General features: G+C 41.6%; 1 protein-coding gene across 3 annotated transcripts in view; it reads left to right on the top strand.

Moving 5' to 3' along the window:
* brf1a (BRF1 general transcription factor IIIB subunit a) overlaps positions 1-17937 on the top strand; it is a 233891-nt gene that overhangs the window by 62009 nt on the left and 153945 nt on the right. For all 3 annotated transcript variants that reach the window (XM_061987474.2, XM_072916242.1, XM_072916241.1), the window contains exons 8-12: positions 6711-6804; positions 6947-7073; positions 10279-10318; positions 14551-14643; positions 17437-17724. In XM_061987474.2, coding sequence (XP_061843458.2) covers positions 6711-6804; positions 6947-7073; positions 10279-10318; positions 14551-14643; positions 17437-17724 — 642 coding nt within the window. The remainder of the gene's footprint in view (positions 1-6710; positions 6805-6946; positions 7074-10278; positions 10319-14550; positions 14644-17436; positions 17725-17937) is intronic.

The following is a 17937-nucleotide window of genomic DNA, read 5'->3' as shown; positions in this document are numbered from 1 at the left end:
TTCGGGAGAATGGTTGCCCCGGGAGATTTTAGGGAGGGGCACTGAAATTCGGGAGTCTCCCGGGAAAATCGGGAGGTTGAAACCGATACGATAATTTCCGATATTACATTTTAAAGCATTTATCGGCCGATAATATCGGACATCTCTGCTTGTATCTCAAATCAACAATTGGAATGAAGTCAAATCAATGACATTTTTGTTTGCCTCCCCGCCCCCAAAACAACACAAATTTAACATGTTGCATTCCTTTTCAAAAAACTAACTTGTAGATAAGACATGTTGTATAAAAACAATACAGTGGACTGTACTTCTCAGAACTACAGAAGTTTTATGAAGTAATATAGAATACAGCATTTACCTATGGTTTCGCTGTCAAACAACACGGTCAGCAGCTTCTCCATATTTTCATGGATAAATGTTGCCTAGTTGGATATTATCGACTCATGCTTGACCTTTTTCTTCCCTCCTACGCTTGGAAAACAAAGTTATGTCCATCTCCAAGCTAATGGTTCACTGTGACGTTTGCTACGGCAACTAATGGCGGCGATATCCTTGCAACTCGTTTTTGCTTCCGACTTTAAGCCTAACAGTTAGCTGAGAGCTCTTATCTCAAAACACTTAAGTTGAGGCACTAGTGCACTCTCTAAATTAGTTTGCAACATTGCTATGTCTTCTTATTCTCTGGCAGATCAGGTGCGTATGAGCTAAGGATGATGTTCGAAACCGATTGTTCGATAAGAAAAGAACCGATTCCATGGACTCGAATCCCTTTTTGAGAACCGGTTCCTGTTATCGAGGCCACTATAATAAAGAAAAAGAGTTGGTTCTTTATTCGAATCCCTGGGAATGAATTCCGTCCCACAAGAAATGCCCTGTGGGACATCACAGGAAATGACATAGCTCAGTCATTAGACTGAGCTACGTCATTTCCTGTGATGTCCCACAAGCAGCAAAAATAATGGACCGGAAAAAACGCCTCAAAGCATGGCTATTCACTTATAGCAGGGGTCGGCAACCTTTACCAGTCAAAGAGCCATTTTGACCAGTTTCACAAATCATTGAAATCAATGGGAGCCACAAAAATCTTTTGAAATTTAAAATGAAATGACACTGCATACAAAGTTTTTTTCTGCTTTGTGCTATGTGTAAACCAAGGGTCTCGAGTTTTGTATGAATGGCGCTTAACAGTGTCATACTTGTCTACCTCCCGATTTTTCCAGCATACTACGAATTTCAGGGCAACTATTCTCTCGAACGTGCCGTGATGGTACAGCATTTAGCGGTCTCAAGGTCTCACGTAAATAACAGCAAGGCATACTTGGTCAACAACCACACAGGTTACACTGACGGTGGCAGTATAAACTTTAACACTCTTACTAATAATGCGCCACAATGTGAACCCACATCAAACAAGAATGACAAACACATTTCGGGAGAACATCTGCACCGTAACACAACTTAAACACAACAGAACAAATACCCAGAATCCCATGCAGCCCTGACTCTTCCGGGCTACATTATACACCCCTGCTACCAAACCCTGCCCACCTCAACCGACGCCCGCAGGGGGGGGGTTGTTGAGCAAGTATGCCTTGCTGTCACTTGAGTGTGCAAGTAGAAGATGCATACTACAAAAGGCTGGGCTGGCACGCTCTTAGTACAGATTATTGAGGGTGCTAAATGCTATACCATCATGACACGCCCTCATCATTATTGTTAGGGGGTAAATCGGAGAATATTACTCCCGAGAATTTACTGCGAGAGCCACTGAAATCCGGAAATCTCCCGGGAAAATTGGGAGGGTCGGCAAGTATGCAGCTGAGCCGCATCAGAGTGATCAAAGAGCCGCATGCGGCTCCGGAGCCGCGGGTTGCCGACCCCTGACCTATAGTGATCACAGAGACAGGTTGTTTTTGTGTTACTGTATATACTTGTTTTTCTGAAAAAACCCACTTAATATACTTTGGGTAACAACAGTCAATATTTTTTTTTATTTTTTTTTTCTTATAAAATAAAAGTGAGCTTTTGTTAAACCAAATATTGTGTTTTTTTCCATATACAATAGAGATGCGCGGTTTGCGGACACAACCGCGGAGTCCGCAGATTATCCGCGGGTCGGGCGGTTGAAATAAAAAAAAAAAAGAGATTTTATCCGCGGGTCGGGTCGGGCGGTTGAAATTAAAACAAATTAGATTTTAAATAGATTCAGGCGGGTGGCAGTTAAACCAATTCGGAAATATATATACATAGTTAAATGTTGTTACCCACATACGAAAAACGAGCAGGCACCTGCTGCATATGCCACAACAGAAGAAGAAAAAAAAAAGAGATGGCAACGCCGGCAGCAAACGTGGTACGCGACAAACTAAAAAAGGGAATACTAAAGACCAGGGGAAAAAATGGCCAGAAAAGTTCAGCGTGGACTCGTTTTTATGAGGTTGTAAATCAGGTTGATAGTAATGCTGGCTACGTGATTTGCAAGAGCTGCGACGCTGTTTATGTCTACGACAGTCACAAAACCGGGACATGTAACATGGTGCATCACATTTGTGCAAAACCCCGAACCTCCACAAACACCCTGAGCATGAGCAGTTTCGTCCGCTGTGATCCCAGAAGAGTGCCACAGGATGTTAAAACAAGATAGAACGCAGCTGCCTGCAGCAGTTTGAGTGGCGCGAGCGCGCTTGGAGGTGCGCTCAGCGCGGCTCCCAGATGATTGCGCACTGGTGTGCGTCTGGGCCGTGACAGCGTGGCACGCATTGAATGTCTCTGCTGCATTGGATCAGTCTCCTTTCTTTAACAGGCAAAAGCTTTATAACCTCACTAATGCCTTGCATCGTCTATATTAGATATATAACAACGGGCGGATGGCGGGCGGGTGCGGTTTTGATTAAATGTTAGTTCGGGTGGATGGCGGATGGTTGACGACTTTTGTGATGCGGTTGCGGATGAAATAATTGCCTATCCGCGCATCTCTAATATACGACAACCTATCTGGATTAGATAAGAGAATCGATAAGGAATCGGTTCGATAAGAGGATTCGATAATGGACTCGAACTCGATAATTTCTTATCAAACTGTGTTGAGGTTTGAATTTCCTACATTTATTTCATAAAAGCACATATGGGAAACTCTGTAGTTATGCTCCAGCTCAAAGATTCCTGCTCCATGTTTAGTTTGGCCGACCTTATCTTACCTGATCTTAAAGTTCTGCCTTCACTTTGTGCACACGTGTGTACTTGTGTATGTGTGTGTGTGTATGTGTGTGCGCTGGTCTGCTTTGAATGTTTAGTTCCTAAATCATAAATCATGCAGATGGAGGCACTCGCAGGTCGGGAGCAAAAGTTTGCGTTTGTTTACAAGCCAGAACAGGCGCACGCTCCCGAGATGGCGGCTGGCGAGAAAGTGGTCGTTTGGAGCGTCGGAGTCGCCACTCCACTCTCGGAGGAGCGTGCGCGTGGAAGTAAAAAGCATGCATGTATCTTTTAGCAGGCTCCGCAGCTCAGGCGCACTAATGAAGGTTATGTAAGTGTTCTCCTTTAAGGCTGGCTGCGCCGCTCCTTGCATAATATTAGCAGGCTCCTTCCCCTGTGTCGTGTTTCTTAAAGCTCGTTTTCTCTGGGGGTGGTCGCCTTGCACCTGAGACACTCAAACAGTCCTCCTTTTTCCCTTCACGTGGTGCTTTCAGGGTCAAATTGTGAGAAGTTGAGCTCACATTAAAGGGGAACATTATCACCAGACCTATGTAAGCGTCAATATATACCTTGATGTTGCAGAAAAAAGACCATATATTTTTTTTAACCGATTTACGAACTCTAAATGGGTGAATTTTGGCGAAATAAACGCCTTTCTATTATTCGCTCTCGGAGCGATGATGTCACAACGTGACGTCACATCGGGAAGCAATCCGCCATTTTCTCAAACACATTTAGTTCCCATTAAAACATTCACATGTTGCACAATGAGATGTAAGCAGGGGATCATGTGTACATTCCTGCAACTTCCTGTTTGTAAAAAATATATTTTTATTAGTATTTATTTAATATACTAACAGCATTTCATGATTAATATTTATAAATTAAGATTCCTAATAAATGACACTAGAATTAGCTGTGGGCCGCAAATTGCCTCCGGGGCACACTTTTGACACCCCTGCTATAGATAATAAAAAATTAAATGTGATAAATCTATGGATAAAAAGCAGAGCCTGGCGACGCATGCGCATTTATCATAACTCTCTCTCTCTCTCTGTCTCTGCCCCTCCCTCACCAATGCTGCTGCACGCACTATTTGTTTTGTTTTTAACCCCTTCTTAACCCTGAACGTACATTGTTAAAGGGGAACATTATCACCAGACCTATGTAAGCGTCAATATATACCTTGATGTTGCAGAAAAAAGACCATATATTTTTTTAATCGATTTACGAACTCTAAATGGGTGAATTTTGGCGAATTAAACGCCTTTCTGTTATTCGCTCTCGGAGCGATCGGCATACCTGCCAACTACTCCGGTTTTCCCGTAATTAGTACGGTTTTCATCAACCTATTCCGGGTTACGGTTGCAGTGATAAAAAATACGGTTTTTCATTCATTAAATTTTTTTTTTTTTTTTTAAGTTTTATTCACGAAATCGCGTAACAACAATGACAATCGACACTGCTTCCCGTAACTTCCTATCGAGCCTTTCCGAATGCCATGCGCGAGGCTATTTATAGCACCGCTGCCAAGCACGAGGCACCAGTTGCCATTGTTTCCAAACGAGCGAACGATCATGGAATCAGCCGGAGAAAAATCGCAAACGAGTCTTAAACCGAAAAGAAAACTGCAGTCATTCCGTGAAGAATATTCAAAAGCCTATCCGGGAATAATTATCCATTCCAAAAAGGGTGAAAACTACGCGAATTGCACCTTGTGCAGACAAGATTTTTCGATCGGACACGGAGGAATTAGCGAGGGAATGCAATACGGCTTCCACAGGCGAAAACATTTACAAAATACTCGCGGAAGAAATAGACTCAAACGAAATTCCTTGGCAGAATTTGGTTTGCTTTGCTGCCGATAATGCTGCTGCAGTGATGATGGGATCTAAAAAGGGTGTTGCAGCTTTCATTACGGAAATGTCTCCTTCGGTTTACATCGCCGGTAAGTACAGTTCGTAGCATAAAAAAACTCACAAAACATAACATTTTAAGTAAATCTTTTATTACATAAACAATAAATCAAATCAAAAATAATTTCTGTGTACAGTATATCTTTTTATTTGTGATAACGATAACATGTTCAAAACAAGTAACATATAACTATCATACTATTGTATTACTCTTTATTAATTTGAAAAATGTCGTCATGAAGTTTTATATTTATATTTATTTATATTTCTTTCGTAAACCAAAATTTCGACCTGAAGTTTCTTGTTACAATAATGTCTGCAATATCAATAATGACATGTCTTATTTATATTGTGTAATTTGAACCAAATACTCTCAAAAATCTTATTCTTTCAAGTTGTTGAAAGTTTCAACATATATGATAGACTGATAGAAAAGTGATGGTTTTAGCAACATTTTAACCTGTCTGAATGCTAATAATCATTTTGCGTCAGAACCCCCCACCAGGACTTTGTCCTGGACCTACCGGGGCCTGCGGGCCCTGGACCCTGGCTACTAGGTTTTTCTGATTTCAAAAGTTGGCAGGTATGGATCGGGAAGCAATCCGCCATTTTCTCAAACACATTACAAACACCGAGTCAAATCAGCTCTGTTATTTTCCGTTTTTTCGACTATTTTCCGTACCTTGGAGACATCATGCCTCGTCGCTGTGTTGTCGGAGGGTGTAACAACACGAACAGGGACGGATTCAAGTTGCACCAGTGGCCCAAAGATGCGAAAGTGGCAAGAAATCGGACGTTTGTTCCGCACACTTTACCGACGAAAGCTATGCTACGACAGAGATGGCAAGAATGTGTGGATATCCTGCGACACTCAAAGCAGATGCATTTCCAACGATAAAGTCAAAGAAATCTGCCGCCAGACCCCCATTGAATCTGCCGGAGTGTGTGAGCTATTCAGGGACAAAGGACCTCGGTAGCACGGCAAAAAATGGCGGCAGTTTGTTCCCGCGGACGAGCGAGCTAAACCCCCTGGATGTCTTGGCTCACACCGTCCCGAAGATGATCAAGAGAAGAATATCGACCCTAGCTTCCCCCCCCAACCCCACCCACCTCAACCTCCTCATGCTCTCTCAGGGAGAGCATGTCCAAAATTCCAAGCTGCTGTTTTGAGGCATGTTAAAAAAAATGAATGCACTTTGTGACTTCAATAATAAATATGGCAGTGCCATGTTGGCATTTTTTTCCCATAACTTGAGTTGATTTATTTTGGAAAACCTTGTTACATTGTTTAATGCATCCAGCGGGGCATCACAACAAAATTAGGCATAATAATGTGTTAACTCCACGACGGTTGGTATCGGAATCGGTAATTAAGAGTTGGACAATATCGGAATATCGGATATCGGCAAAAAAGCCATTATCGGACATCCCCAGTGCTGACATACGTGATTTTTCATCTCAGTCTACCAAACAAGACCAGAAAAATGTAGCTACATTTGAAAATTGAGAGCGTAGAAGAGCCCGGATGCAAATGCTGATTTTAATTAGCTTGAATAATAATTCGCTGTGCAAAGCTAATATTGTTCCATTTGTTTGCAGCTCTTCTGGTGGCCGCTCGCATGCACGAGTTTCGGCGCACCATCAAAGAAATCATAAACGTGGTGAAAGTGTGCGACACAACGCTAAAAAAAAGGTGGGTGGCGAGTTTTGATTGGTCTTTTCACTCCCATCAAGTCGTTATTAGCCCAGTAGCGACCTCACAGAAAACAACACTATAAATAATATCCAGAATATGTTTTTTTTTTGCCCCCGTGTTTTCACGCTTTCTGCATCAGGCTGGCCGAGTTTGAGAACACGCCCACCAGTCTGCTGACCATCGAGGAGTTCAATAAGACGGACCTGGACCAGGAGTGTGACCCGCCATGCTACACTGCAGGCATCAGGAAGAAGAAAGTCCAGCAGGTAACACCATTTTCTCTTCCTCTCCGTGGCATGAATTGAAAAACCCATGTCTCAAATGGCATCAGTACAATTCAGTGTAGGTATACACTGTGCACTACGCCATTGCACACTTCCTGGAAATGACAACCGTTACGCAACATATTTATAAATGGTTGATTTATATAGGCGAGTAAGGTAAAGTTTTGTACCTGTCTTGCTTCTGCAGCCTTCATCAGAGGTGAACTATATATTAGAGGGGCCGTGCCAGCAACTTGAGGGTTCCAGGTTCGATCCCCGCTTCTGCCATCCTAGTCACTGCCGTTGTGTCCTTGGGCAAGACACTTTACCCACCGGCTCCCAGTGCCACCCACACTGGTTTAAATGTAACTTAGATAATGGGTTTCACTATGTAAAGCGCTTTGAGTCACTAGAGAAAAGCGCTATATAAATATAATTCACTTCACAGGTGTCACGTGATGGCTTGTCAGGTACAAAACTGTACCTTACTAGCCTATATAAATCAACCATTTATAAATACACATTAAGAGGCTAAATGAACCTCTTCAACATATTCTGCAACATAGTCTAAATGTTAAAGTTAAGTTAAAGTACCAATGATTGTCACACCCACACACTAGGTGTGGTGAAATGTGTCCTCTGCATTTGACCCATCCCCTTGCTCACCCCCTGGGAGGTGAGGGGAGCAGTGAGCAGCAGCGGTGCCGCGCCCGGGAATCATTTTTGGTGATTTAACCCCCAATTCCAACCCTTGATGCTGAGTGCCATGCAGGGAGGCAATGGCTCCCATTTTTATAGTCTTTGGTATGACTCGGCCGGGGTTTGAACTCACAACCTACCCATCTCAGGGCGGACACACCGTCACCATTTTGAGTGTTTTGAGTGCAAAATCCACAGTGTACTGCAATTTGCTACACATATCAGTGTGAAAATCAAACTACATGTAAGTGCACTCAAGTCTCCCTTTGATTGATTGAGACTTTTATTAGTAGATTGCACAGTACAGTACATATTCCGTATAAATGACCACTAAATGGTAACACCCCAATAAGTTTTTCAACTTGTTTAAGTCGGGGTCCACGTTAATCAATTCATGGTAGAATTAGGGGTGTAACGGTACACAAAAATTTCGGTTCGGTACGTACCTCGGTTTAGAGGTCACGGTTCGGTTCATTTTCGGTACAGTAGGAAAATAACAAAATATACATTTTTTGGTTATTTATTTACCAAATTTGTAAACAATGGCATAACATACATATACACACAGGGTCCATTGCCAGGGTTTATGTGGTCAACATATATAAAATAAAAACTAAATAAGATAAGGCTCAGAATGGTTTCTTAACAAAACCTTTCTACATATAAAGTGCTTTTTTTTATTGATTGATTGAGACTTTTATTAGTAGATTGCACAGTACAGTACATATTCCGTACAATTGACCACTAAATGGTAACACCCCAGTAAGTTTTTCAGCTTGTTTAAGTCGGGGTCCACGTTAATCAATTCATGGTAGAATTAGGGGTGTAACGGTACACAAAAATTTCGGTTCGGTACGTACCTCGGTTTAGAGGTTACGGTTTGGTTCATTTTCGGTACAGTAGGAAAACAACAAAATATACATTTTTTGGTTATTTATTTACCAAATTTGTAAACAATGGCATAACTTACATATATAATCACACAGGGTCCATTGCCAGGGTTTATGTGGTCAACATATATAAAATAAAAACTAAATAAGATAAGGCTCAGAATGGTTTCTTAACAAAACCTTTCTACATATAGTGCTTTTTTTTATTGATTGATTGAGACTTTTATTAGTAGATTGCACACTACAGTACATATTCCATACAATTGACCACTAAATGGTAACACCCCAATAAGTTTTTCAGCTTGTTTAAGTCGGGGTCCACGTTAATCAATTCATGGTAGAATTAGGGGTGTAACGGTACACAAAAATTTCGGTTCGGTACGTACCTCGGTTTGGAGGTTACGGTTTGGTTCATTTTCGGTACAGTAGGAAAACAACAAAATATACATTTTTTGGTTATTTATTTACCAAATTTGTAAACAATGGCATAACATACATATACCGTATTTTTCGGACTATAAGTCGCAGTTTTTTTCATAGTTTGGCCGGGCTCCAGTGCGATTTATATATGTTTTTTTCCTTCTTTATTATGCATTTTCGGCAGGTGCGACTTATACTCCGGTGCGACTTATACTCCGAAAAATACGGTACACACAGGGTCCATTGCCAGGGTTAATGTGGTCAACATATATTAAAATAAAAACTAAATAAGATAACGCTCAGAATGGTTTCTTAACAAAATCTTTCTACATATAAAGTGCTTTTTTTGATTGATTGATTGAGACTTTTATTAGTAGATTGCACAGTACAGTACATATTCCGTACAATTGACCACTAAATGGTAACACCCTAATAAGTTTTTCAACTTGTTTAAGTCGGGGTCCACGTTAATCAACAAACTGTTGTTGCTCAGATTACGGTAAATAAAATGACAAAACTTTTCTTCTACATATAAAAAATGCAACATTAAACAGTTTCAAGTCAACTCAGCCTCAGATTAACTTTTCTTTTCCCCCCCAGCCTGGCTAACTTGGCAGTAAGAGGATATATGGGCTTATTGTTCTTCCACCATAGAAGTGGATCAAAATCTAGTTTCTAATGCAATATGGTCTTAAATCTGCTGCTATAAAAACATTTGTTATTGCTTTAGCCCTGCCTGACTCGCCGAGGAGAGGCTGCTTGAATGCGGTGGTGACGCTTCAAATGGGTTAGCATGTTTGACGTGTTGTCAGAAGCAGCTGCTGAACAATGTCGGCAAACCTCCGTCCTCCATTGTTGTATCGAACCGCGCAGCCAAAGTGTTCCCAAACGGGAGATCTTAACGAGGCAGGAGGGTCTTCCAGCTCTGTCTTTTACATGTTGTCCTAGCCCGGTCGCTGCTAGCATGCCGTGTGTTGTGCCTCGGTGTGCATTGTTTACACAACGTGCGTTACGCTACTTCATATGTCCGTGTGGAAACTCGTTCGGTACACCTCCGAACCAAACCGAAACCCCCGTGCCGAAACGGTTCAATACAAATACACGTCCCGTTACACCCCTAGGTAGAATACATCTAACATATAGTTCACTAAACAATTGATATGTATGTTCAAAACAAATAAATCTAATGTATGTTGCAGCTGGAGGTGGAGCTGAGGAAGAAGATGGACGACATTGAAGGTATAAACTTTCTTTTAAGTATTCCTTTTCCTCAGGTGGCACAAAAAAAATGTAACCTGCTATTTTAGGTTTAAAAAAATAATATCCCCCTTACAAGTAAAGCTGCGCAGAATGCCAAACATTTAATATGATATCTAAAAGGTTATTTGCTGTGTCTCAATTGATGCACTTGTGTACTCGTCACACCGCGAAGTAAATCCCAAAGGGGGTACCGTATGTTTGCACGGTCCTCGGTCCATGATGGGACGGCGTGGCGAAGTTGGTAGAGTGGCCGTGCCAGCAATCGGAGGGTTGCTGGTTACTGGGGTTCAATCCCCACCTTCTACCATCCTAGTCACGTCCGTTGTGTCCTTGGGCAAGACACTTCACCCTTGCTCCTGATGGGTGCTGGTTAGTGTCTTGCATGAATGAATGTGGAAATAGTGTCAAAGCGTTTTGAGTACCCTGAAGGTAGAAAAGAGCTATACAAGTATAACCCATTCATCATTTATGGTGTGTTACGTCTACTGGCCTGTAATATCTTACTGAGATAATTTAGGACCAAAACCCGTAAAACAAGTAAAACACTAACATAAAATCTGCTTAGTGAGAAGAATGATCTTATCAGACAGAAAATAAGTAAATATCACCCTTATTTGAGATATTTCATCTTACTTAGATTTGCACTTTTTGCAGTGTACACCGTTTTCGTTTGATGCCGTCACACGTCATGGCAAAATTCTGAAGACTTTGAAACCCCAATACCGCGGTATCGATGGTATCGCCACACCCCTACTCATCATTCATTCCCGTACCAGCAGTACGTAAATCCACAGAGACACTAATGCAACACTGCGTGTAGACATGTAACTGCTGCTTCTATGCTGCACACAAAACAAACAAAAAGTGGCCCTGGCTTGCCTAAAAAAGTTTTACACAGTGCTCATTTAAATATATGTAGTTTGACTTTTAAAGTTCAGGAATTGTGTGATTTAATAACACTAACATTTTTGATATTATGGCCTTATCCGAGACCAATTTCGACAGTTCTATTAGTGATTCTGAGATATCTTCAACTGGCTACAATGTTTTGAGAGGGGATATAAATAGGTATGGAGGAGGAGTAGCTATTTATGTGCAAAGCAATCAGATATGATCTGATGGTTTTGTCCGTTGAAATACTTTGGCTTCCCATTCAACTACCTCACATACAACCAATAATTGTTGGCTACACCGTACAGTACACTGATGCAATGCTTATGAACGTGACTGGTGGAAACAGAAATGTAATTTTTGGGCAATTTGAACAATGATTGCTTGTCATTGTGTGCCTCAAAAGAAAGGATAGTCACTACATGAGTCTCAAATCATCACTGTAAACACAGCAGGTGTATTTTCTAAGTCATGCATTGGTCATATTGACATGCATGCTGTTCCAGGCCTGCATCCATTCCAGTTGGAATTAGTGTTCACAGTGTCATGGCCTTGGTTAGAAGAATGAGAGATCTTATAAATCTTTTTGTCCAGAAATTTTCATCTCTGACATGAAGTCACAGGATTGGGGTATTATTTATTCAGAGAAAACAGAGCAACAATGCTCTAAATGTGTTTGTAGAAATGCTTCCGAAAGTAGTGGATACGCGTCTGTTAACACTAGTAAGGCTGTAAATACTGTATAGAGTAGGCTAACCCATGTGGTTCCTGTGGCTGTGAACACAAGTTGTAATTACTGTAGTGACTAAATAACATAATGGCTGAAACATAGTGATTCATTTGGAGAAATTGGGAATGTATTTATGTCAACTATGTTGATTTTTTTTCAATTCTTTAAATACTAAAAGATTTTAAAGGGTGCTTTTTTTTGTGCTAATTTTTGCATGTTCAATTGCTGGAAAACCTGCGGCCCCCAGACCTCCGGATTATTTTCAGTCTTTTTCATTAAGTTCAAATCACATCCCTGAAAATCAGGGGTGCTCACACTTTTTCTGCAGGCGAGCTACTTTTCAATTGATCAAGTCGTGGGGATCTACCTCATTCATATATATAATTTATATTTACTTATTTATGAAATATATGTTTTTGTTAACAAGTTAAAGGTGTTTAATGATAATGCAAGCATGTTTAACACATATAGTTAATATTGTTAATAAATTAAAGGTGTTTAATGATAATACAAGTATGTTTAATACATATAGTTAATATATACCGGTACTTTAATGGTAACCTTTCTGCAGACTTCCCTGGTCTCACAATCTTTATTTAAATGTTAAAAAACACATCTATAATTGTATGTATGCATGTAAAAAAGCTCCCTGTGCTTGGAACAAGCTACAAAAAGACTGGAAACTGACTGAACTTTTAGCCTTAAATCCTTTTAAATCTAAACTGAGAGCATCTGAAGCAGCCTCAGTTGTCTGTAACGGTTTTACTGGATGTCCGTCTTGTCATTTTAATGTGTAATGTGAATGTAATTGTGCGTGTCACTTTGCTGCCTCTTGGCCAGGACTCCCCTGAAAAAGAGGTTTTTAAGCTCAATGGGATTTTTCCTGGTAAAATAGAAAAATATATGCATGCATGCAATTATAGATGCGCTTTTTATATTTTGAATAAAGATTGTTAGTCCGGGGAAGTCTGCACTCTACCCATATCAGCAGATGCGTTCGGCATTTCCCCCCCCATCTTGCACTGTTGCGGCTTTAAATGGGTGTATAATTGAATTATGTGCGGTGTTTGGTAGGGGTGTAACGGTACACAAAAACTTCGGTTCGGTACGTACCTCGGTTTAGAGGTCACGGTTCGGTTCATTTTCGGTACAGTAAGAAAACAACAAAATATACATTTTTTTGGTTATTTATTTACCAAATTTGTAAACAATGGCTTTATCCTTTTAACATTGGTATTACTATAATACTTCTGCCCACGTTAATCAACATTAAACTGCCTCAAGTTGTTGCTCAGATTAAATAAAATGACAAAACTTTTCTTCTACATATAAAAAGTGCAACATTAAACAGTTTCAAGTCAACTCATCATGCTTAATTTATTACAGCCTTTGGGAAGCCTGTAGTTGATTTATTATGTAAATGTTATATTTTTATCAACATGTGATAGCAGGGACCCTGCCATTCAAAACTAGGCTGCTGCATTACTAATGATTAATGTAACTATAGCTGAAAAAATGGTACAATAGCAATAGGAGAGACTATTCATCCCTGAACACCATGGAGTTCATGTAGGCTTAATGGTAAATGGTAAATGGGTCGTACTTGTATAGCGCTTTTCTACCTTTTTAAGCGCTTTGACACTATTTTCCACATTCACCCATTCACACACACACATTCACACACTGATGGCAGGAGCTGCCATGCACGGCGCTAACCAGGCCCATCAGGAGCAAGGGTGAAGTGTCTTGCTCAAGGACACAACGGACGTGACTAGGATGGTAGAAGGTGGGGATTGAACCAGTAACCCTCAGATTGCTGGCACGGCCACTCTCCCAACTTTGCCACGCCGTCCCCAATGATGCAGTTACATTATCATATCAACTATCAGAGACAGAAACTCTTCATTTAACATAATGTCCTTTTTTGCTGCTTCAACACAGCTCAATCAACACGGAAAAAGGTCAAGTGAAATAACAGACAGACAGGGCTTTGCTGTCCGTAACACACACACACACACACACACACACACACACACACACACACACACACACACACACACACACCGCAAAATGAGCTAACGTTACGCTAAAAGCGAATTAGCCTTCAGCTCAAGCCACTCGTTTGGTACACCTCCGAACCGAACCGAAACCCCCATACCGAAACGGTTCAATACAAATACACATACCGTTACACTCCTAGTGGACATTTTTTAAATAATATCCACAAAGTTCAGTGAGCGGGTTGTGTTTTGTTTGACCATGTATGTTGACTTTCTTTCTTTGGTTGCAGTTTGCGCCCTGGGAGGAAAGGGTTGCTTGTATTGGGTCGTATAAGTGAATGCTGTGCTGTGATCACATTAAAGGGAAGTTCATGGTCATTGTCCTGATATTCTGACATTGTCCACAAGGCAGCGAGTAGACTTTTAGCTATTTGAAATGACCAATTGTCTTGTGTGATGGACTCTAGGAAGATTAGTGGTTACTGGGTAGCAACTGATGGGGATCCATTTGAAAGAAATAAACAGCCTGATACTTACTGGAGTGTGTTAAGTGTTGCATTGAAGACACAGCCATTGATTCGTGTTTGCAGGTGAGATTGAAGGCTACCAGAACGAGATCGACAGTAATCTGGAGAGCAGCAGACCCAAGCTCAGAGGGGTTTACGCCGCCTACGCCAAAGAAGGTACGGGGGCCTGGTGGGCGTCCTGCATCCTGGTGGCGGGGAGTTTGAGTCACGCAGTCTTTGCACTGCGTCCATAGATGCCCAAATGTTACATGAATTAAAGGCCTACTGAAATGCGATTTTCTTATTTAAACGGGGATAGCAGGTCCATTCTATGTGTCATACTTGATCATTTCGTGATATTGCCATATTTTTGCTGAAAGGATTTAGTAGAGAACATCGACGATAAAGTTTTCAACTTTTGGTCGCTGATAAAAAAGCCTTGCCTGTACCGGAAGTAGCAGACGAGTAGCGTGACGTCACAGGTTGTGGAGCTCCTCACATCTGCACATTGTTTACAATCATGGCCACCAGCAGCGAGAGCGATTCGGACCGAGAAAGTGACGATTTCCCCATTAAATTGAGCGAGGATGAAAGATTTGTGGATGAGGAAAGTGAGAGTGAAGGACTAGAGGGCAGTGGGAGCGATTCAGATAGGGAAGATGCTGTGAGAGGCGGGTGGGACCTGATATTCAGCTGGGAATGACTAAAACAGTAAATAAACACAAGACATATATACACTCTATTAGCCACAACACAACCAGGCTTATATTTAATATGCCACAATTTAATCCCGCATAACAAACACCTCCCCCCTCCCGTCCATATAACCCGCCAATACAACTCAAACACCTGCACAACACACTCAATCCCACAGCCTAAAGTACCGTTCACCTCCCCAAAGTTCATACAGCACATATATTTCCCCAAAGTCCCCAAAGTTACATACGTGACATGCACATAGCAGCAAGCGATCAAATGTTTGGAAGCCGCAGCTGCATGCGTACTCACGGTACCGCGTCTGCGCATCCAACTCAAAGTCCTCCTGGTAAGAGTCTCTGTTGTCCCAGTTCTCCACAGGCCAATGGTAAAGCTTGACTGTCATCTTTCGGGAATGTAAACAATGAAACACCGGCTTTGTTTGTGTTGCTGCAGCCGCCCGCAAAACACCGCTTCCCACCTACAGCTTTCTTCTTTGCTGTCTCCATTGTTCATTGAACAAATTGCAAAAGATTCACCAACACAGATGTCCAGAATACTGTGGAATTTTGCGATGAAAACAGACGACTTAATAGCTGGCCACCATGCTGTCCCAAAATGTCCTCTACAATCCGTGACGTCACGCGCAGACGTCATCATACCGAGACGTTTTCAGCAGGATATTTCGCGCAAAATTCAAAATTGCACTTTAGTAAGCTAACCCGGCCGTATTGGCATGTGTTGCAATGTTAAGATTTCATCATTGATATATAAACTATCAGACTGCGTGGTCGGTAGTAGTGGCTTTCAGTAGGCCTTTAAGTCATTTGGAACACTTTTTGTGTAGCGGGGTACCTCAGAGGCGGAACAGGACGCGTTCACATAAAGATTAAACATTAGTTTCCTGTCATTGTGGTAACCCTGACAACCAAGCCATCATTCTTCAACGTATCGCTCCTGGAAATGTCAACATCATACTTGCCAACCTTGAGACCTCCAATTTCGGGGGGTTGGGGGTGGGGCGGGGGGCGTGGTTAATATATACATATATATATATATATATATATATATATAAGAAATAAATACTTGACTTTTAGTGAATTCTAGCTATATATATATATTTTATTATATATATATATATATATATATATATATATATATATATATATATATATATATATATATATAAAATAAATACTTGGATTTCAGTGTTCATTTATTTACACATGTACACACACATAACACTCATCTACTCATTGTTGAGTTAAGGGTTGAATTGTCCATCCTTGTTCTATTCTCTGTCACTATTTCAGAACACACACATTATACAAATATACATTATAAAATCAATAAGAAAACGGGAGTTCTAATTTGGGAGTCTGAATTAGGATCAGAAGTTCCTATATAAACATTGCGCACTCACGTCGCCTTTTTGTATTGATTACTGCAGCTGTGCACTGGATTCATTCACAAATACAAACTACAACTCTCAAACACTTTAGAGTTAGGCTCCACCATCAGAATGTGTACTTAAACTTATAAAGATCACATGGATATTATTCAGTGAGTTGATTCACCAAAACTAACCTGTTATACAGGAGGAAAAAGCACACAGGACGTTTCAATTGTTCACAGACTGGTCGCTCTCATCAGAATGACAAGACACTTCCGGTCTGCAGGTGATAGCATTCAATTGGGAAGAAACGCCCTACTGCCCCCTACTGACCAATGTGAATACTGATAAATGTGTAATGACAGCTCCAAAAACAAATTCAAACCACAAAATAAAATAAATAAATCAACACAAAAATGTGACACATTATGGGTGGGTCACATATGCATGTACAGTAGATGGCAGTATTGTCCTGTTTAAAAGTGTCACAACATTGCTGTTTACGGCAGACGAACTGCTTTACGGTAGACGAAAACTTGACTGCTGTTGTTGTGTGTTGTTACCGCGCTGGGAGGACGTTAATGAAACTGCCTAACAATAAACCCACATAAGAAACCAAGAACTCGCCCTCGATCATTAGCTGTTTATATTGTGGGAAAGCGGACGTGTGAACAGGCTGTCAACACGTCACTCAGGTCGGCATGGAGCTGGAGAGGGCGTGGCCTCCAGCTCCGCCTGAATTTCGGTAGATTTTCGGGAGAAAATTTGTCCCGGGAGGTTTTCGGGAGAGGCGCTGAATTTCGAGAGTCTCCCGGAAAATCCGGGAGGGTTGGCAAGTATGGTCAACATTGAAGTGGATTAAGCGCTCCCGCCTCACACAGACCTCGAGAATGACCCGGACGGCTCCAAGATGGAGGACGACGACGACGAGGAAGACGACGTGATCCGCACAGTGGCCAAGCACTTTGGCAAGGAGATGGCCGAGCTCACCATGGAGTCGCTGATGGACTTGGAGCAGAGCGGGGTCGCCCAGGAGGAGGAAGGGGAGGATGCGCCCAAACGGAAAAGCCCTTCGCTGGCTTCCATCTTGGGGATGAGCATGCCCACGGCCGCCTCGCTGGCTCTGGACGAGTCCAACGGCAGCTCCGTCCAAGGAGCAGAAGATAACGGTGAGTGACGTTTTTTGCTTTGTTTGTCACTGCTGTGGTAGAACTGGAGGGAGGAGTGTACCCACAGCTAACTGTCCCCGGTGGTCTGCAGGCCGTGTCAAACACAAGCACAGGTGACACTTCCAACAAAGCAGCTAGCAAAAAAATGCAAAAACTCTCACACTCTCCATGGCTTTTAGATCTTGACCTCGATGTCTATCTGCTGTATACATT

This window comes from Nerophis lumbriciformis, linkage group LG26 (assembly GCF_033978685.3).
Source record: "Nerophis lumbriciformis linkage group LG26, RoL_Nlum_v2.1, whole genome shotgun sequence".
Classification (NCBI taxonomy): Eukaryota; Metazoa; Chordata; class Actinopteri; order Syngnathiformes; family Syngnathidae; genus Nerophis; species Nerophis lumbriciformis.
Note: the sequence above shows the minus strand (reverse complement) of the source record. Positions and strands in the feature narration are given on the sequence as shown.